Source organism: Maylandia zebra, linkage group LG8 (genome assembly GCF_041146795.1).
Source record: "Maylandia zebra isolate NMK-2024a linkage group LG8, Mzebra_GT3a, whole genome shotgun sequence".
Classification (NCBI taxonomy): Eukaryota; Metazoa; Chordata; class Actinopteri; order Cichliformes; family Cichlidae; genus Maylandia; species Maylandia zebra.
Window position 1 is genome coordinate 20,649,392 of NC_135174.1, and position 21,502 is coordinate 20,670,893.

At 41.8% G+C, this 21,502-nt stretch overlaps 2 protein-coding genes across 11 annotated transcripts in view; one reads left to right on the forward strand and one right to left on the reverse strand.

Annotated features, from left to right (window-relative positions):
* Window positions 1-63: 63 nt before the first annotated feature.
* Window positions 64-16,853, forward strand: zranb1a (zinc finger, RAN-binding domain containing 1a). Its single transcript, XM_004561184.4, has 10 exons — window positions 64-395; window positions 852-1,704; window positions 6,931-7,118; window positions 8,118-8,271; window positions 9,158-9,229; window positions 9,915-10,113; window positions 10,790-10,910; window positions 12,371-12,500; window positions 13,429-13,658; window positions 14,686-16,853. Exons 2-10 carry the CDS (start codon window positions 876-878, stop codon window positions 14,899-14,901), a joined length of 2,139 nt encoding a protein of 712 aa, XP_004561241.1. The 5' UTR covers window positions 64-395; window positions 852-875; the 3' UTR covers window positions 14,902-16,853.
* Window positions 16,854-17,755: 902 nt separating this feature from the next.
* The window catches only part of LOC101467118 (C-terminal-binding protein 2), a 94,332-nt gene continuing 90,585 nt past the window's right edge, over window positions 17,756-21,502 (reverse strand). For 9 of the 10 annotated variants that reach the window (XM_012921849.3, XM_012921850.4, XM_076887584.1 and 6 more), the window contains 2 exons: window positions 21,228-21,345; window positions 17,756-19,563 (listed from right to left, as the gene is read on the reverse strand). In XM_012921849.3, coding sequence (XP_012777303.1) covers window positions 19,383-19,563; window positions 21,228-21,345 — 299 coding nt within the window. In that variant the 3' untranslated portion in view covers window positions 17,756-19,382. Of the gene's footprint in view, window positions 19,564-20,851; window positions 20,927-21,227; window positions 21,346-21,502 lie in introns of all 10 variants that reach the window. The other variant, XM_004561183.3, reaches the window with a different exon arrangement.

A 21,502-nucleotide genomic window follows, 5' to 3' on the forward strand; every position in this document is an offset into this window, starting at 1 on the left:
ACGTTCCTGAAGGCAACACAGTACTTTACCTTTGTCCAATCACGTTGAGAACTCAGCCAGATGATTGGTGACGGAGGCAGGCCAGCGTTTATTTTGGCTCTGCTACTCATTTGTCTGCTGTCGCCGCCATTAAACAACACGGAGGCAATGTAAACCACGGAGAGTCGCGGATTTAAACGATGATTCGAGGTGTTCCAGGCTTTGCCGGGGATTGCTTTGTTCCGCCAGTGGTTAACGAGTCCACGAAGGTAAACATGTGAGAGGGCAGAGGAGTCGAAATCATTCGGATTGGGAAAGGTTTGATTGAGCCGGAGGAGGAGGAGAGGAGGGGAGGAGGGGGAGTGAACGAGAAGGGTTTGTTGTGGTTTTCGGCGGCGCAGCGCAGTCACGAAACGGTAAGATTATCACATTTTTCTTCACATGAATGAAATTATGACCTTTTCCATGACTGTATGCTCCGTCGTGCGCGTTAATCGTTGGATTTGATGGCAGTTAGCTCTATATATGCTAGGAGGTTAGCTCAGTAGCTAGCAAGCTAAAGCTAAAGACTAAAAACACAACTGCAGAGTAACGCAATAGTGTCTTTAGTCAGATGAGTTAAAACCGCGCTGTTAACCATTCTTCTTAGAGTTACGGATTATTAAGGATTCAAATCAAACACTCTAAAATGTAATCTTGCCAGTGTGTCATTGAATGTGCCCGATCAGATGCAGGTTAGTTTACAAACTGCTGGAGCATATGCTGGACGGAATTCTTATATCTAAACACAATGGTTTGTAACACCTGCTTATTCGAGATTATTCGCAGAGCTATTGTTTATGTCTCAACTCTAACGGGATTTTTCACAACAGTGCATCCAACTAAAGTAGTCCACAATGACGGAGCAGAGGATAAAGTGGGCCTGTGACTACTGCACCTATGAAAACTGGCCATCTGCAATCAAATGTACTATGTGCCGTGCACCGAGGTTGAGGGGACCCATTATTACAGAGGAACCTTACAAAAACAGTCCTGATCTGGACCCCGGGCTGGAGTGGGAGCCTTCTAGAAGTGAAAGTGGCAGCAGCCTCCTCATCTGTCCTGATTCCAGTGCCAGGCCTAGAGTCAGGTCACCCAGTATGGCTGAGATTGCCAATAAGTGGTCCTGCCAGATGTGCACCTATCTGAACTGGCCTCGTGCCATCCGTTGCACACAGTGCCTCTGTCAGCGCCCGAGGACCAGCAGCCCCACTGAGTCCCCACAGACGTCAGGCTCCAATGCAGGTTGCCGCCCTGCTCTCCACTCTCCTGTGGATACCTGTGAGGAGTATAATGACAGAAACAGACTCAACACCCACCAGCAGCACTGGACATGTACCGCCTGCACTTACCAGAACTGGCCCAGAACTACAAAATGTGTGGTGTGTGCCCTCCCCAGGCCCAACAACCAAGAAGCCATAGAGCTGGCCGAGTCTGCGGAGCCCTCACCCGTAATCAACGAGCAAGACAGGGCTCGGTGGAGGGGCAGTTGCAGCGAAGGCCAGGGGCAAAGGAGATCCCCTCCTATGCCCAAGAGGGAAGATCATGTCACTATGGATTTCCAGAGGATAGAGCTTGCAGCTGGAGCCATGAGCAAAGAGGAACAAGAAGTCGACTTCAAGAGGTTAAAGCAGATTAGGAACCGAATGAAGAAAACTGACTGGCTGTTTCTTAGTGCATGTGCTGGTGAGTTTTTTTTCCTCCTTTCTACGTTACATGTAATTTCTGCATGGATTAGGAGATCAGTTGGTTCATAGCAAATGAATGATGTGAAAATGTGCTTGTTTCTTAATTTTGTTTAAAAAGAATACACTCTCCTATGTCATGTTTTTCTTATAACAACACTTTTTTTGTGTGTCTGTGATGTCATGCTAAGCGACAGCAAAGCATTGTACTCCAGACAGAGGTGGCAGTTATTGTCCCCAATGCAACACATTTTCTGTGTTATTACATTGCAGATGGTGCATCACTCTGCAAAGTGCCAAGGTTGCACAGCACTAAGAGCCACTTTGTATTTTATAAATGAGTGACGGCATGACTCATTGTTTAGTCTCCAAATATTAGAGTACAGAAGAAATTCCTGCTGTGTTATTTCATAGGGCGGTGCCATCAGGTAAATACTGCTGACTGCAATGAAAAAAACCATAAAATGTGGTAAAAGGGAAAGTAGGAATTTGGTCCAACTCACCACTGATGTTCCCAGTGCTTTTACTTGGGCTCTGAGAGCATCTTTGAGCAACTGAGAGGGTGTGAGTGCTTCCCAGCTGGTGGGGATGAATGGGCCGTCTGGGCAGCGTAGTGCAAGTGCAGCCCATGGAGCAGAGAGTCTCCTGGCTCACAGTCAATAGACCCTGTAAACAGTGACGCGTATGTGCTGAACAGAGCCCCCCAAGAGGTAAAAATAACATTGACAGGACATTAAAAACAGTCAACAAAAAACAGAAGGAAAAAAAAACATGAGTGCAGCACATGATCAACGCCCCCTTGACCTTTGCACTGATTGAACTTGGCAGTATTTTTTTTTTTTTTTTTTTTGTCGTTTTCTTTTTTTCCCCTCTCCCTACCGCTGTCCTTAAAGACATGGGAAGACTCATGTATTAACTTTAAATATGGCTGAGCCTTTTTTTCTTCTTCTTCATACCATGTCTCTGACTCTTTACGGTTATACCGCATGTGCTCTTCAAAGTGTTTGTCAGTGGAGGAAGTGCCTGAGTCGAGTATGTTATGGCCAAGCACTTCCTCAGGTCTGAAAACACGATCTCACTTCACTTTACTGTGTTCCTGCAGTTCTACTTTAATGTTTTTTGTGCTCCGTACAAGAGCCAAAATCAGATGATTCCCATTGATTGTGCTTTCCCACAAAAGGAAGCGGACATGTTTTTGTATTATGGTTCTTTTGTTTCAGTGAAAAACCTAACTGGTGTCTCTTGCTGTTGCCGCTCTGTTTATATTTCGATGCGGTTCCTGATAATGTGGTGTGGGAGAAAAAAACATTATCAAGGACCTCTGTTTGTTTTGCTTTCAGAAGATTAAATTAATCTCGACGATGAACTGAATTTTTCAGATGATTCAAAAAAAATGCAAGCCCACCACTTTGTAGTACTTATGGTGAGAGATATCGAGAAACAAACACAAACAGACATTGATTTCATTTGTTCCAGCACATTACTTTTAGATAACCATAGGTTACTGTGGAGCAGCTGATTGAGAAACAATGTCAGACTGTGTATTTGTTAAGCGCAGACCAATATTAGCTCAAAGTCTTTCACAACCTGCATGATGTGCATTGATCAGACTTGTAGGCACTGCTGGGATCAGACATGGTCTCATGAAGCTGACCTTGTCAAGCATGCAAAGGCAAAATATTCTGACATGTTAGTTCACTGAGGGCGTAATGAGGCGTTCTAGTTGGGATAAAACCACAAACCATCATGCCTAAAAACCTCTATGACCCATCTCTGGGTGATTGGGTCATTATGGGGACGAATATTACATAGCCTAATCTTTTAATGGGTTGCAGTTGCTAAAACTTAAATGTTTTCATTTACATTAAATGAAAGGACCCATACAGCGCTCCGAAAGATAAAATACTGGTTAGGGCTGCCACAAACCATTATTTTGATAGTCGACTAGTCACCGATTATTTTTGCGATTAGTCAACTAATCAGATCATGCATTTATTGGACGTAAAACGTACAGCTTATTGCACTAGCATGCATCTGCTCTTATATAACTATCATTAGCTTACAGCTTTAAGTGTTTATGGTATGTGCTAACTAAAAATAAAGACAAGATGATAGTTTATTAAAATTGAATGAAATTTGCAGATACGTTCACACTGCAGGTCTTATTGCTCATTCCGATTTTTTTTTTTTTTTTTTTTTTTTTTTTTTTTTTTTTGATCAAATCAGATTTTTTTTTTTTTGTGTCTGCGTGTTCACACTACAAATAAAATGCGACAGCAAACGCGCTCTAGTGTGAACGCTCAAAGTGGCCCGCATGCGCAAAAGAAGACTTCACACACAACGCGCTCTGTTTAGACCCAGACCAAACAGTATTGTTTGACAGATGGCCGTTAATATAAAGACTTCGGACCAATTTTTGCTTTAAGTTATTTTGTTATTTACATAATAATGTAAATAACCTAATAATTATCCTTATTGCTGTTTTAGAGGAGCGGTGCTTCAAAGGATAGTTGCAGATTTCTGTCAGAATCTGCAGATTATACAGTACAAATAAAATGTTCACGTTTCTCCAACGATGTCTTCCCAACAGTTTCACTGACATCTACACTGGATGGCCAGGAAGCGTTCACGATGTCTTCTCGGGTGCTTCTCCGGAGCTGATAATTGGCGTCTGTCTTGTGTCGGTGACGTAAAAGACGGATTTAATGTGACCTGACCGTTCAAACAGCAGTCGCTTTCTAAAACATCGGCTATGTATCGGATTCAGTACCACATACGAAAGTGACCCAGATCAGATTTGAAAATATCGGATTTGTGCCATTCACACTGTCATACCATGATCGGATATGGGTCGCATAGGGTCAAAAAAATCGGATTTGATGCGCTTTTGCCTGCAGTGTGAACGTAGCCTTATATATATTTAACCTGAGTAGCGAAAGACGGCAGTGGGTTTGAAAACTATTTGCTGGGAGTCCGGTGTTCTCACGGGCTCTAGTGAGCCTTGCCCCCGGCTAGCTATCGAGCTAGTGGGTAACAGACGTCTCCGAAAAGCGCTTTTGAAAATATGTGGTGTCTTGATAAACTGAGCAGATATTTGAGGTTTATACAGCTACATTCTCGCCTGAAAATATGTTAAACGTTTATTTTGTGACCCAGAAAGAATAATAAGAGTAATATTAAAACTAACTAGCTGCCACCATTGTTGGAAACTGAGCTGGGCTACGCTATGAATTCTGGGACACAGTTTCTTCTTCTTCGGGGTTTAACAGCAGCTGGCATCCTTGTACATGCAGTGCTGCCATCTTCTGTTTCAGTCCGTTATTGCACTCTTAAATTCTACTACTTATTCCTGCGTCTTTTGTGATCTTACAAAGCTTCAAACGACGCGTCGACTATTAAATCAGTCGTCGATGATTTTGATAGTCGACGTAATCGTGACTAGTCGACTAATCGTGGCAGCCCTAATACTGGTCGAGAAATCTGGTTTGCACTAATGCTTGCTCACCATGCCAATGCACATTACTTGACCATCCAATTACTTGTTTCTCGGTTTTTAGAAAGTCTTCATAACTTCTCTTTTATTGCTTTTGTTTTATATTACAAAGATTGGTATGAGTCACACAAGAAAGGTCTGGGGTTTTTTTTGTTTTTTTTTTTGTTTTTTTGCAAACCTAGCTGCCTTAACCAGTAGGATATCTCTCCATCTATCCATTCCTGTTTATCAGGGACTTGATGCAGCAGTCTAATCAGTGATGTCATGGGAGACAGCCAGGTGAGAAACGTAATCTCTCCTGCATGTTTTAGGATTGCACTGGGTCTCCTCCCAGTTGGATATGCTAGAATCCCCTCAACTAAGAGCCATCCAGGAGGTATCATAGTCAACTGCCTGAACACTGACCCTCTTTCGAACTGCCATTCTCGTCATCCTATCTCTAAGGGTACACTAGTTGCAGATTGCTGATAAAAGCAGCGGAAATGAGCAATCAGTTCCTTTGGGTCACTACCCAGAGCTCACGGCCACAGGGAAAGGTAGGAACATAGATCGACCAGTAAATCAACAGCTTCAGCTTGACGCTGACAAAGGTTTACGGTTTGTTTATCTAAGTCTAAATTTAGCAAAACTGCCTGTATTCACTGAAAACGGGTCACCGCATTCTTGAGTTCCTTTGAGGTCTCCCGCATAGCAACAGCTATTGCAACTCAAATCATTCTGCATGTATTTATAGATCTGTTTGCAAAATGTCACCCAGTATGTGTAAAATGAGAAGGGTCATGCTTGGAATGTTTTAGTCCAGATTCACTCAACTGTCCTCTTCCCTGCCTGAGAGAACATCCTGATGTAAGGCAGCCAGTTTAAATAAAGCAGCTCTTCCAGTGTCCTGTTTGCTACCTGGCTGTTTCACTCATAACAGATGTTGAGACTAGTAGGTTCAACACACTGTCCTATGTGTTACACAGCTCTCTGATAGCGCCACATTACAGCTACATTGCTCTGTCTGTTCTGCTATGTAGTAGCCCGACAGTGTGATAACTGTTCTTGCACTCGGTTAGCTCGTGGCTACATCTAAAGGTCATCAGAGCTGTCGAATGACATCAAGGCCCTATTTAATTTTTTCCTCTAGTTGAATTTGTTTTACAAATTTCTCCCAGGTTTTAATATTAATAAATTGTGATTTGCGATGTTGTGTTAGCACATTTAAAGCTGTCTGTTACATCTTGCTTCTACAAGAACAGACATGGGGATTGAAGCTGCTCCAAAAAATATATCTAAACCATTTTTAAAATGGATTTTAATGTTGTTGTTTTTTTTTTTGCTGATACATGTATGTTCTTTTGATTATCTTTTGAATACACTTGCTTGTTTCAGTATGCCTAAGTAATACTAATCCAAAGTAATAAAGGCTACATTGCAGATGGGTTATGATGTTTACAAAGGTGTTGAACCTTTTATGGTCAGCTCTGAGGTTGGACTTGTAGTGCTGTTAAATGGCACCGCACTTGAATGTGTATGTCATGTGATGACATAAATGGCCGACTATGTTGACATGAGTCACTCTATTAAAGTTTGGTAGCCTTGCTACACACAATCCTAGAAAAGAAGCTGTGTCAGCAATATTTAGGCACTGATTCATCACTTTTAACAGTTGTTTTCCATTATTTTTCCTTCTGATTTTTTTTTTTTTTTTTTTTTTTTTTAAACCTTCCCTCCTTCCTTCCTCTCCTGCAGGCGTTGTGGAGGGAGACCTGGCGGCAGTAGAAGCTTATAAGTCATCCGGTGGCGACATTGCCCGACAGCTCACTGCAGACGAGGTGCAGCTCCTTAATCGGTCCTCAGCTTTTGATGTAGGCTTCACTCTGGTACATCTGGCTATTCGCTTTCAAAGGCAGGACATGCTCGCCATTCTGCTAACAGAGGTAAGCATAGTCTTGAATCTTTGAGCAAAAATTTGCTATAAGTTTTTAATCTTAAGAGGATTTATGTCAGTTTTTATAAAAAGATCCTAAAAATTCTAACATGCCTGTAAAGTCTTTATGTTACAGAAACTTTTCATTTTTAAGTGCTTTTTTGTATTTCTCATTATCAGCCACAACCGCTTATAATTGCTCCTTACCAAGTGTGCTATATAATGAAAAATAGATGCTCTTAATGCATAGAATTACAGCAGAAAAGCACTTTTTTAGAATTAGGGGGGTATTAGAATTGCTGCTATTCTGTCATTGTTTCTTATGGGGCATGATAAGAGTTGATGTGATTTCGGAGAGCAAACAGTGATTAGGAAAAGGCACAGGAAGCATGTTGGCAAGCATAGAAAGGCAGGTCTTTACTATGCATGGGAGAGTTTGATCCCCAGAATGAAAAACGCTTGGGTGGGTAAGGTGGACCAACTTCCTCTTTTGTGCTGCGTGAAATGCATGGGAACCATGTCTCGACGGCGTATGAGTATGTGTCAAGGATCTCGTCTCTGTTTGAGAAGATTCACTAATACTACTAAAACTGGAATTGACAATTCAAACAAAATTGTGAGCAAGAGAAGACAGTGTATCTGAGTGCACAGGATGGCAGCGCATTCACTCTCGGCATGCAGTGTGGGTGACTACAATGCTTCTGTTTAATAGAATTGGCACTGTGCCTGCCCAGCTTTTGATGCTAACCCTCCTGGCGTGCTGCAGCTGATGGACAACATCTGGCGCGCTACCATAATGTCGTGGGTGGAGCTTGCGGTTTTGAATTTTCAGTTTGGGAGGGCAAGCATTTAGCATAACAAATCTTTTGGGGTAGTACATTTGCAGACGTATCTTAAGTGTAGATAAGTTAGCTTAGTTTTAGTTATATAGTCCAAAGTTCACATATTCATTTAATCTTTTAATTTCATTGTAAAATAAAATTTTTTAATCTGTGTGCATGTCTATAAGGTGAGCCAGCAAGCAGCCAAGTGCATCCCTTCCATGGTGTGTCCCGAGCTGACGGAGCAGATCCGCAGAGAGATTGCATCTTCACTACGTCAACGTAAAGGAGACTTCACCTGTTACTTCCTCACCGACTTGGTCACTTTTACTCTGCCCGCAGGTACTTGGGTCTTAATGCTTATACCACTTATTTTTTTTTTTTTATTGGTGTGTGTTTGTGCGTGTAATCTAACCTCTCTTCCTGTTTATCCCTTTATCAGTTTTGCTTTATGGGCCTGTGCTCGCAGAAATATATAATTTTTCCTGTAGCCTCAATAAACAGCTCAGATTAAACTCCCACCCCAACAACCAGTCTTAATATTTGTCATGTCTGACACTGAATATTACTGGCTCCATTTACTCTGGAAGCAAGTAACGGGGAAATAATTACTTTTGTGCTCTTTGGGATTCTATTCATGGCTTCTTTGTAGAATTTTCTTCTACACAGTATAAATGTCTAAATTGTCAATGTGTGAACTTGAGTGTAAGAATAGGACCCCGCCGCATTGCTCAGAGAAACATCAGCTCGTCCCTGTGGCATTATGTCTTCACTGAAATGACATGCACTTTACTTTTAAGAACACCCACTGTTCTGATCTAGTCCTGCTGCTGCCCCTGGGAGCAAAGATTATGAAGCCTTTGCATATAAATTTGAATTTTTGTGTGTGTGCGTCTAATGCCAAGCATTTCACTACAGAGTGAATTTGGCCCGAGGCCAGCTGCAGGGCACTCGCTCTCTCGCTTTGTCTGTTTGTGTCTCTCTTGCTCTCAGACAAAGCCAGTGCCATTCACTATTGAACCAGAGAACAGCCACCAGTGTTCTGGCTTTGTGTGTGCACAGTTCAATACACAGAGCTTGTATTTACAGTGTGCCATTGACAAAATGCCATCCAGTGAAGAACATCCCCTCTGTGTGTCATTACTGTAGCATTTATGTTGCCCTCGGCCTTGTCTACCATTAGGTTATAACGAGCATGAAAACCTATCTTTCCCATGTTTCTCTGCAGATATAGAAGACTTGCCGCCTGCTGTCCAGGAGAAGTTGTTTGATGAGGTGTTAGATCGAGATGTGCAGAAAGGTACTGAAGATGTCATTCTTTATATCCTGTGTCATATTCTCAATCTGTCCAGTTGCATGTTTTCAGCCATTCACGTCCTGCAATAGAAGGGACTTTAAACTAGCATCTTCCCTGCCTGTGTTTGTCTTCAATCAGCTCCCCACCTCCTGCTTCGTCTTCTTTTCCTTTTCTAATTAGGTTAATTGAGCTCACTAGTTTCCCTCCCACATACTTATCTAATGACACTCTCCCAGTGCAGCTGTGTGTGTGTTTTGTGTTTCAACGAAGATATAAAAGGAGTGTTATGACCCATTTAAGCCACCTTAAAGTGGGCTACTGGATAGAGCTGCCTTGAGTTTCTGGTGCAGAATATGATTGCATATTCAGGGAGATGTGTTTAATAATATTTCACGATGGGAAGAGAAAAGCAGGTTTTGCATTTTGCATTTTGTCCCTGCGGAAATAGCGGCTGCAGCAGCTGCACATCTGAAACACTTAACGCAGCATCTATGCAATCCTATGCTGAGTTTTTGGAAACACAATTTTTTGTTTTGATTCTTTTCATTAAACTATCAAATATATTAGCGGAGAAAATAAATGCAGCCACAAGTTCCTCTTTTGTGTTTTCACTGCAACAAAACAGAACTTGATTAGTTATTGTCTTGGAGTCCTCAACACCCAATCGCACATTTATATCTGTTTATAGAACTGGAAGAGGAATCTCCTGTTATCAACTGGTCTCTGGAGCTGGGGACACGCCTGGACAGTCGCCTCTACGCCTTGTGGAACCGCACTGCCGGAGACTGCCTGTTGGACTCTGTTCTGCAGGCCACCTGGGGCATCTACGACAAGGACTCTGTCCTCCGCAAGGCTCTCCACGACAGCCTGCACGACTGCTCCCACTGGTGAGAGGCTCAGCCCTACACAGTTCCTGTAGTCTGATACTTGACACTTGAAAATTTTCACAGGCTGCTCTCAGTTCATGTTGCATATTCAAAAATGGCCTCGTGTTATCTGCATAAAAACAAAGCGAGAGCAGACGAACTGAAAGAAATAAACTGCAAACAAGACTGGACACATTAAAACAACAACAAAAAGTCATTCATCATTTCCCCCTCTACCAAGTTATGCTATTTTATTTAATTAGACTTTATTGTATTGATTCGATTCACTTTAACACAAGCACTTTGTTTTTTTTTCCTTTGTGAATTTATGACCTGTTTACATCATAATTATATTTATTCTAAAGTTTTTGCTATATTCTTGGAATACGAGTGACTGTAAATCCAGATTTTCAAACTGGTGTATAACAGAATATTCTTTCTAGAGGACATGCCTATAGACTACACTCATACAAGACAAAAAACATGGGTAGAAGTCCTTTTAATGAGCATTGCAGGTGTGTGGATTGTTCTGTTTATGTATAATTAAGACCTCTGGCACTTAAAGTGTAGCTCTTTTGAAGCTCTGTAAATGGATACATAAAGTAATCCATTCTATACAAGCAGGCTGAGCTCGAGGTCACCTTTAATTCAATAAGCTTTGAAAATAGTATAATAATATTCTTTTTTTTAAAAATAGGTTTTACACACGCTGGAAGGAGTGGGAGTCATGGTACTCGCAGAGCTTTGGTTTACATTTCTCCCTCAGAGAGGAGCAGTGGCAGGAAGACTGGGCCTTCATTCTGTCTTTGGCCAGCCAGGTAATTATGTTGTTGTCTCTGGTTTACAGCCTACCTTCACTTCCATTGAGTTTAAAGACAGTGGTACATTTTAAATGTGTTTTATTTTTTGGTCTACAAAAGAAATAAAAGCTGGAAAATGATGTATAAATTGATGCACTAACAAAGGCAAAACGGGAAGGTTTATGACCCAAAACGTCTGTCTCCAAAATATTTACATAACAATAGTCCCTTTCCTCTCTTGCATTGTTTGCATATTCATTAGACTCTTGCAGCACTCCAGTCAGCAAAAGCGTGTGAGTCATATTGCAATAATTGTGGGAAAACATCAAAATTGCAATGTATCGCCTGTATTTGATCAAGGAAAGGCAACTCATAAGATAGTTGGATGCATTTATATTTTGCTCACTCAACTCAAAAACTGTCATTTACAAACAGCTATCCTCAAAGAAACTCAATATGCACAATTAATACAGTTGAACAAATATCAATTAAATAAGCCCTTTTACATTGAAATCATTTGAAACAGTCTTTTCAAAGCTAGAAGCTGATCTGCTTAATATCTTGACATGAACACAATCAGTCTGTTCGTGGAGCCTCTTCCATCTGGTCTCTAACACTGGGTAGTCGTGTTACGTGCACAACGCTCACTCCGCCGCCTCAAACAGGCCGATAGGTTATCTCGTCAGTACGGGCGTGCGGTTATATAATTCAACAGGCTGACACCGCAGTTGCAAGTAGATTAATTGTGCTTGCCAACTTCACGACACCACCAGAAGTGCAAAACATATGTTAGTGTAGCTATTGATTTGCTGTTTTGTCAGATTCTGTTGCTGCAGTGACCTCGACCACGTTTTTTTTTTTTTTTTTTTTTTTTTTTAAACAACTCTATTTGAGGAAATAAAGGTCTGCATAAAGCACAAGCTACTGAAACTATGAACTATTGTCATATATGTGCATTAGTCTAAATGGGAAAAGACAGTCGGAAGGGTCGCACTGTGCATGGTGGATCATGTGTGAATGACAGATAGGACATAAGCAATTTACTGCTGATCCCCTAAGATGAAGTTGTAGACAGCTGATCTACCGGCACGCCTGCTGAAGCAGCACTCTCTCTCCCCAGCATGTGACCTTGGGATTTACAGGCATTTAGCTTAGAGCCACTCTACCAGCAGCACAAACAAACACAGCAAAAGCTACCAAGCGATGACCTCGTCTCAGGCTTTGACAGCAACGGAGAGATGAGAGCCGAAGGATAAAAACCAAGCTTTTTAAATCCCATCCCACAAGGCTGAAACTTTGAAACCCCTTTTTATGCGATAGATCATTGCAGCAGTAGAATATTTAAAAGTGCTTATGTAATGTGCCCAATGAGAAGGAAAGAAAAGCGTTCATACTCGCGCATAAGATACTTTTCTCTTTGCAGTATGATCACAATGCCTAACTATTCTTATGCTTTTTCTTTTTCTCCTCCTTTTTAGCCCGGGGCCAGCCTAGAGCAGACCCACATTTTTGTTCTTGCACATATTCTTCGAAGACCCATCATAGTCTACGGAGTGAAATACTACAAAAGTTTCCGTGGGGAAACGTTAGGATACACTCGTTTTCAAGGTGAGGCATCGTGTGGCTGTAATACAAAACGGTGTTCTCAACTCAGATCCTGAACTTGTAAAGGGTGTCAGATCTTGGGGAAAATGGAAACAGAGTACTGACACTTGCTGATCAGTATGTTTCTTAATATTTATTGATGTGACTATCAAAGGTGAAGCTTTGGACCCTCGTGTGTGCACTGTAGAGGGTGTAGTAGTCACTTATGTTACAGCTCTGCTAATATTTAATTTAAGCAGAAAGAACTTTTTAAAATTGAGTGGAATTTGTGATAAACTGACCCCGGTGAGCTTCGCTGTTTATTTCTAACATTTATCATGGCGTGAGCTTTAAACACCTGCAGCAACACCACATGAAACAAGGCCATTAGAATTACTCATACAGACAGGCTATTGTGTATGAGATGCAGAGTGAGCACAGCTGGAGTGCGTGGCTGCCAGAATATCTTGACCTCATTCGGTGTGCTGCACTGATAATTTGAATAAATAAAATGGTCTGTGATGCCTCGCTGTGTATCTGTTCCGTTTAGGGTGCAGCCTGGTTATGATGGCCTGCCTCAATTACGGTAATTATGTGTGTAGACTGAAACCATAGCTTTTGTGTACATTGCACGCTAAGTGTTTAGTGATTGCTGGTGTGCTTTTGGAGCTGGAAGCTGGCCTGTCAGAAGCCAGAGGGGTGAGGGCGGGTGCACTTCTGAAAAAGCAGAGCATCAGGCTGCACCGCGGAGCTCGTCTCTGCTCACAAAGAACCGGTTGTTTTCAGCGGGCTAAAAAGCAGCCGCCTCTAGCGTCAGGTCAAATCTGAGAGTGCGCTCGGCCTCGGCTGACATTTGCACACAATTTGAGCGAACAGTTGCCGAGCCTGTTCCTGGCCGATGCCTCGAGTGCTGTGGCGTGCAGCACCTTTTGACTAGTTTGTGTGTCTTCAGGTGTGTACCTGCCTCTGTTATGGGAGCAGAGCTTCTGCTGGAAGAGCCCCATTGCCCTGGGCTACACACGGGGTCACTTCTCGGCCCTGGTGGCTATGGAGAACGACGGCTACGACAATCGCGGTGCGGGCGCCAACCTCAATACTGACGACGATGTCACAGTCACTTTCCTGCCATTGGTGGACAGCGAAAGGAAGCTGCTGCATATTCACTTCCTGTCTGCACAAGAGGTAGGAACTGTGGTTGTGCTGTAAAACTGCAGATTTGTTAATTTTTTTTTTTTTAATTTAACTTTAAAAAGCAGGTAATTGGGTAATTTTGAGAAGTGTATTTTGGTATTACTGTAAATATTTTTGAACTTTACTGCTTTTTTTGGGGGGCGGGGGGTGGAACTGACAGAGGAGGCGGAGCTGGAGGTGGCAGAGGAGACAAAGGTCCTAATTTTTATTTTCTTATTGGGAGTGACCAGGATGGACAAGATTAAGATTTAGTACATCACGGGGACAGCTTAGGTATAGTGGTTTGGAGATGTGCAGAGGAGGGATGGTGTTTGATTTGAGCTACTGGGAAGGAGGATTCATGGATGTAGTGAAGGAGGATAAAAAGAGGGGTGGCATGAAAGACGAGGATGCTAGGGATAGTGTGATTATGGAGGCGGCTGATCCACTGTAGCGGCTAATGAAGAATATTAGAAAGCCTAGCAGGGTTATGCCAGCTCAATTTCCAAAAAGAACTGTGCTGACTGCATTTAAAGCCCAGTCTACAAGGCTAGGTTAAAATATTAGGTGTAGGTGGGATGTTGGGATGTGAAGAAACAGCAGTTGGATCAATTACCCAGTGTATTTTGACTTGTAGACAAGCTGGTTTCACCATGTGACCATGTAATAATGTAGCGCACTACCAGATGTTATAAGCCTTTCACTTGTACCATTTCTGAGTCACAGTACTTAAAACTGCATTAATCTTAAAATATGAAAAATCTACCAGTTGTATTTAATACTTGTTGCATTTCATCAAAACTGAATCTACAGTTTGGGTGGAGCGGCCTTTGTAATAAAAATTCCAGTTTTGGTAGCAGTGCCTCGTGAAACGATTAACAATCTTTAGCATTAGTTTCAGTGATTTTGGCTGTAGACCAGTTTTAGCTTTGTTTTTTGCAAATTAGTCTTGATGCAGGAAAGCTTTTAACATGTGCTATTGTGAGGTGAAAGCGTGTATCTGAACATTACTAATAGCATGTTTTGTGTGTGACTTCAGATGGGCAACGAGGAGCAGCAGGAAAAGCTGCTGAGGGAATGGCTGGACTGCTGCGTGACAGAAGGAGGCATGCTGGCTGCCATGCAGAAGAGCTCTCGCCGCCGTAACCACCCCTTGGTCACCCAGATGGTGGAGAAGTGGTTGGACAGATACCGCCAGATCCACCCCTGTGCCTCTCTCTCCGATGGCGAGGAAGAGGACGATGAAGATGAGTGAGTGAGGGGGAAATAGAGAAGAGAGAAAAGAGCTCTTAAATCTGTGGAATGGACATTATAGGGTCTGGGAGAGACTACCTTGCTATCTACATTTCCCCTTCCCCTCCCTCGTTTCTCCAAAAATGTAAATCTTTAACTTGTAATAATGCATGTGTTCTGTGAGCTCTGTGGTAGAGAAGATACCAGCACCATCAAACAGAATCCTGATTACTGCTCCCATGAACGCAAGTCCACTTGGTTTGCTTCCCTATAGTCCTTACCGGTTATCTTGATGCTTCCTGTCAAGGTAATTATCTCACCGTGAGAGAAGTAATAGCTCATATAGGAAAAATATACTGTATTTAAGGAAATCCTGAAGCTGCACTAGATGGCAAAGTTCATTTATACAGAATTGCCTGACAGAAATTTTTGCTTCAAACTGAGAGGATGATAATCCTTTTTTTGTGTGTGTGTGTGTGTGTATGTTTAAGGTTTACAGAGCACTTGTTTTCCTGATTGCTGATCCCCTCTACAAAGCCCCATTTGATGTTGAATTTATTTATTTGTTCAGAAGAGTTGGCACGCGGAGGCGATACCCTTTGTTCTGCCCCGTTTTATCTGTTTTTTGGTTGCTTTTTTTTTTTTTTTTGATCTTTTCAGTTGAAGTATTGAAGTATTTTATTTTGCACAGATTATACATAAATTCTGTGAGGGGGGGGAGGACATACAGGCTTACTGACATTTCTATGTGTGACACAGTTTGTGTTTGAGTGGGGGTGGTGATGATGCTGGTGGGGGAAAGAAAACCAAACGCCCCGCCTCTTTCAGTGGACAGCGTTAATATTAAATTTGACTCACTTGCACCTACTTACTTACTTGCATTGTTCATTAATTCCCACTGTTAAATTCGTTGTTTGAATTGGTGACGCCACACACGTACGATTGCTTTTCCTTCCTGTTATAGCTGAAGTCACTGGGTGATGGTGGATCGGGAATGTTTGATCGCACACAAGGACACAGCCAATAATGTTCACATTGTGCACCCACATCATCTAAATATAAGTAGGATCACTGCAGTATGGAGTTCTCTATAGTGCAAATCACAGTTAGTTTTAGAAGCATGTCATAAACTGTATATAAAAGATGGCTTTAGCCTCGGTACCATCACTTATTGGTTAGTAAAGTTATGTTGTAAAGGCTCAAATTGAATATTTACATCTTGGCCATCATGGTGCTTGATAGTGGGGCTAATTTGGCCAAGAAAATTACACATTCAGGACAAGATGGGCCCCACATTAGCTTTATCATCATTTTTAACTCGGACGTGGGCCGTAATTTGCAACGTGCAAAACAACAGTTTAGACAAAATTAAATACAAATTTTTATTAAAGTTTAAATTTCTGAATAAGACTTTTAATATTAATTAACCTGCAGGGTTCTTTTTGTAGCCAAAGAGTTTCCCCCTGCTGGCAATATGAAGAACTGCAGGTTTAAGGTAGGTTTCACTTATGTTCCATACATTCATCTTTTATATACAGTCTGTTATTTTACCCCCTCAGCAGGATTTTGTTTAAAACTTACAGAATTACTAGATCAAGAGAGGTTTATAAAAACAGACCTTTTTCCCCCCCCCCTCCCCTTTAAATTAATTGTTCTGGGACTAAACAATGTGAGATTGTTTTTGTTTTTCATTCAATAAGAAGTTATTTCTTGTAGCCCCAAATACTGGATTTCATTCTATTTCAGTATTGTCTTCATCCCCCCCCACCACCACCAAGTATTGGGGCTTTACACTTGTGATAAAGCCCTGATATTGTGATTTTTATTTTATTTTATTTTTTTCATAATTATGAAATATACACTTGCTGATCACTTTATGAAGTACACCATGCTAATACCGTGTGGACTCTTTTTTTTTTTGCCTTCAGAATGACCTTCATTTTTCATAGCATACAATTAAAATTGTATTAGAAACAGTGCTCTGAGATTTTGATCATATTGACATAATAGCATCACACAGTTGCTGCAGATTTGTTGGCTGCACGTTCATGCTAATCCATGATGTGACTCTCCCATTCTACCACATCTGAAAAGGTGCGCAGTGAGATCTGGTGACAAGCACAGCAGATTGTCACATTGAGAAACAAGTCTGAGAAGACTTGAGCTTTGTGATATAGTGTTATCCTGCTGGAAGCGGCCATCAGAAGGTGGGTATACTGTGGTCAGAAAGGGATTGAGATGGTCAGCAGCATTACTCAATAATAAATTGGTACCAACAGGATCAAAAAGTACCAAGAAAATATCCCATCACTCCATCACTGATACAAGGAACGATGGATCCATGCTAGGAATTTGGTGTTATCATCTAAATGTTGCAGCAGAAATCAAGACATGCAAACCAGGCAACATTTTTCCAGTCTTCTTCTTCTGTTGTCCAATTTGACAAATCTTCAAATTGTAGCTTCAGCTTCCTGTTCTTATCAGACAGACACAGCACGCATGTGATCTTCTGCTGTTGTACGCCACCTGCTTCAAGGTTCGATGCGTTGCGCTTTCAGAGATGCTCTCCTGCATGCTCCGTGCACGATTAATGCACTTTCACCCAGAGAAGTGCCACTCACCTTTCTTCTCTACTGTACGGGGAAATTCCCAGTAGATCAGTAGTTACTGATATACTTACTAAAATCACCTTTCTTCTGCATTCTGCTGGGCCTTTGAAGGCCAATCTTGACTGTACATGGCTAAATGTGATTATTTTCTTGCTGTGACATTTGCTGAGTTAACAAACAGGTGTACCTAATGAAGCGGCCAGTGCATGTACATGACAAGGGAGTAAACTTGTTTTACATGAAAATCAAGAAGTCAGTACAGACGGCTGGTTCTCAGAATCGTATCTTTATCTTTTTTTTTTCTCTTTCTTTTTTTTTTTTATTTGAACTGCACTGAATGCTAAATGTTCACCTTGTACAAGAAACAAATACAAATACTCACACTAAAAACAAAAACATACTGCTGGCTGCCTCTTCTGCTATTGTTGGGACACTAAATAAGAGTTTCAGCTATTGCTCTTACAGAGTACAGGATGCCCCAAAGAACCTGGCCTTCATTAGAACAAAGGAAATATTAAGGAGCAGGTAGAGAGGGGGGATCACATAGGACTATGGTTATAGGAACATTTAACTAGGCAATACGAATCTAACAGGACTCCTCAAAACTCTTTAACACCAAAAAAATGTGTGAATGTGTCCTTTTTATAAAAATACCACGATGGAGAGGATGATGGAGAGAAATATTCAATATTCAGACGAACCAGATCAGTCTTTGTGTTTTCTTTTTTTCCTTTTATAGACAATTATTTTGCGGGGGGGAGGGGCGGGAGGAGAAACAATATCTGCAAAAAAAAAGTGTTATTCCTGAGTCATTAAGAAACCATGCTGAATTTAACCCTTTCCTGTCTTCAGTGTGAAATGTGCTCACAGAAGGGACTGGGTCACCATGTCTAACAAGACTGCCATTATGATTAGTTAGCCATCAGACGCTTCTCTGGAGAGAACTGGATGCATCGCTGAGCTTTTAGGAACTAAAAGTACAAAATAACTTCTTTTCAAAAGCTTCAGCTGCAGTTACGTGTTTAATGAATGGCTTTACGTTAATCACCAACTGCTTTAAAAAGTAGTAAGTTGGAGACACTTAAAACTCAAAAATTCTCACACTGTGTACAAGTGCCCTCTAGTGGTGAAAAGCTGGAACTCCAGCTGTGACAGGTGTCAAATGTACCACTGCCAGGAAAGGGTTAAAGCCCACTTTTGATTACTATAATTGATGAACAATCTTTTTCTTTAATTTGATAAATATATATAAGCTGATAATCCATTTTTAGTCATTCACACTGATGATAAAAAGAAAAAAACAATATTAATAATAATTCTCTTCTGAGGCATAATTGGGGGCCTAAATAACACACACTTGTTACACAATGAGGATTGGAGCTGGGTGAAGAAGAGGCGGGGAAGATTAGGAGCGCTGTCAGGGGTCATACGATCCAGTAACGTATGATGTCAAAGGTTTTTCTTTTTCCTTTTTTTTTTTCTCTTGTTCAGTTGGTGTGTTTAGAAGTGGGCTTACATTTCCCATGAGCTCTGAGGTGGGTGGTACGGTGGGGGAAGCTGAACAGAGTCTCATCGGGTAATCCCGGAGCACTAAAAACACTGGACTCTGTGTCCACAATCATAGGCATGTCCCAAAGAAAGACAAAAATACATCATCATCAAAGAGTAAAGTCGGTAACTGAACCCAAAGAGACAGAGAGTAAAAACTAAAAGGGTTAAAAGTACAAATTTCCCGGAACACTTCTTTTGTTCCCAGTTGCTGGCTGGATTTTTAGCAGGCAGCCGCTTGTGTCGTTTCACTGTCTCTTGGTCCCAGTTGGTCAGTTGCTTTGATTGGTTGTTTCTGAGTGTCAACAGGCCGGATGAGATGCTGCCGTATGTATCCTTTCTGCTGCTATTGCTCGGTGAGGTGCTCTCTAGTGTCGCCGTGTTTAGAGGGCTGGTTGGGCGATGGGGCCTGGGAGGGGTGTGTACCAGAGGGCAAGGTGTGGGCGATGGGCACCCCACCAGGCACCATGCCCTCTAAAGCCCCTGGGATGCCGCCCGGAGCCACTCCAACCACACCTGGCGGGTATCTGGGGAGGGAAAAGGTCAGAGGTTAGTGGTGCCGACACGAGCCTAACCCCCACGTACAACCGTGAAAGACAGGATTCTGTGCAAAGACCTCATCATCTAGTGAAACTGCTGCTTCTTTTCCACCTTTTCAGGAACGTGTTTAAGAGTTACTTAGCTTTCAGGCTGAATTTTCAGATTCAGAAAGGTCCAAATTAATGTGAATAAAATTGGAATTTCTTGTCGTTTTAATATGTCCAGAAAAATATGCAGCCAGATTAGACTAAACATGAAACAGGTGCAAGATGGGGAAAGAGAGGGAGACTCAACAGATGGCCAGACAAAAAGAGTTTTTGCTGTTTACTAACTTTTTACACATCAAACAATTTAAAAAAGACATTAATTACTTCTCTAAGATCAGAACCAAGTTGCGGAAGCTACCAGGCTTTAATTTCATAAAGCTAGAAGCAACGAGGGAGCGGAGGTAGAGAAGAATCCATTAAACTTTGGCGTACATCTGGATCACATTCCTTAAAACAGGACGTGGGCATTGGTGGAGCATGAACTCTCCAGGCGATCTTCCTGTTTATAGAGATTACATTAATCAACATACTTTGGAAAGTATTTCTTGCCTTGCTTATTGATTTGTTTCTTCAGCTTAGATTATGGTACTTAAAATAAAAAGGCAAGATACTGTTTGGTCTATAAATGCACATAATCTGCTCATAGCTCGTAAAGTTTTAGTGCCTAATTTAAAGATGATTGGGTCATAATTTGATATAAAAAGGAGAAAACACAATCCTCTCATGAAAGAAGCAGCACATGTTCTATTTATCAATGAGCCACATATTTTTCTTTCCCATCATTTTTCCTTTATTGTTTTAAAAAAATGCAGTTATGCAGTTATCTTAATACTTCCTGAAACACAGACTTCCTGAGACTGTTTGGTGGAAAAGAGCTAATATGTCACATTAGTTAGGGGGGGAAATGGGTGTGGAAATCACAGTAAAATCCATCAACCAGAGAAGGAGAAAATAGCTGGAAAGAACATTCCCAAATACCTATAAGAAGGAAACCACGAAGCATGACTCCATCCATGGAAGTGCACCTCAGTGGTTTCATGTCATGCTTTCTGTGACACTCAAAAACCCACATTCACTGCTACCCATCTCTATTCTGTGTTCATTCAAACAGGTAAGTGCTGAAGGGGAACTACAGGAGGGACACACATCAGGTGAGCTCAGGAGGTGAGAGGGTCTTATATCCAGGACCTCCAACCGGAGGCTGTTGGCCCCAGATGATCGTATTTACCTGGTCCTGATCTAGGCATTAATTTTGTCTTGGGGGATGCCGGTTGTTACGCCTGGAAGAGTTTGGTTCACTTGGCTGCGTGAAAGAAGCACATGGAGGTGGAAATGCTGAGATCAAGAATGGCGAAGAGTGGGACAATGTGGACAGAATTTATTTCTGCTGCTAAGGGGAAGCGTTAGCGGATGAGATGCTAGGCTCTACAGGAGTGGTGAACTAACCTATAAAAACCACCGATCTATCAAGACATCTTTTACAACTGTATAAAGGCGGAGCAAACGAAGGAAATTGCTCTAGTTTATGATACTTTAGTGTAGCTCACAGGTGATAAAACTGTTGTTCTTAAAATGAAAATAATGGCTGTATTTTCAGTCCTTACCTGTAGGCAGCGCCATTATGCTCAGGGTGAACGCCTGGCTGATCCATGACCGCCCACGGTGCCGTAGTGACAAAGAACTCCTTGTTGACGCAGTTTCGTAGGCTGTCAGGGATACGGCCTGTCACGAGACACGCGTTCAGCTTAAAAGAGCTGCATAAATCTAACACACTCGAAGGCTACGACTTGTTACAGGGCATGAGCGGCCAGGCTATGCAAAGTGTTAATGAGTTCAGACTGACAAACATATCAGGCTTAGATACACAAATGCAAATTAG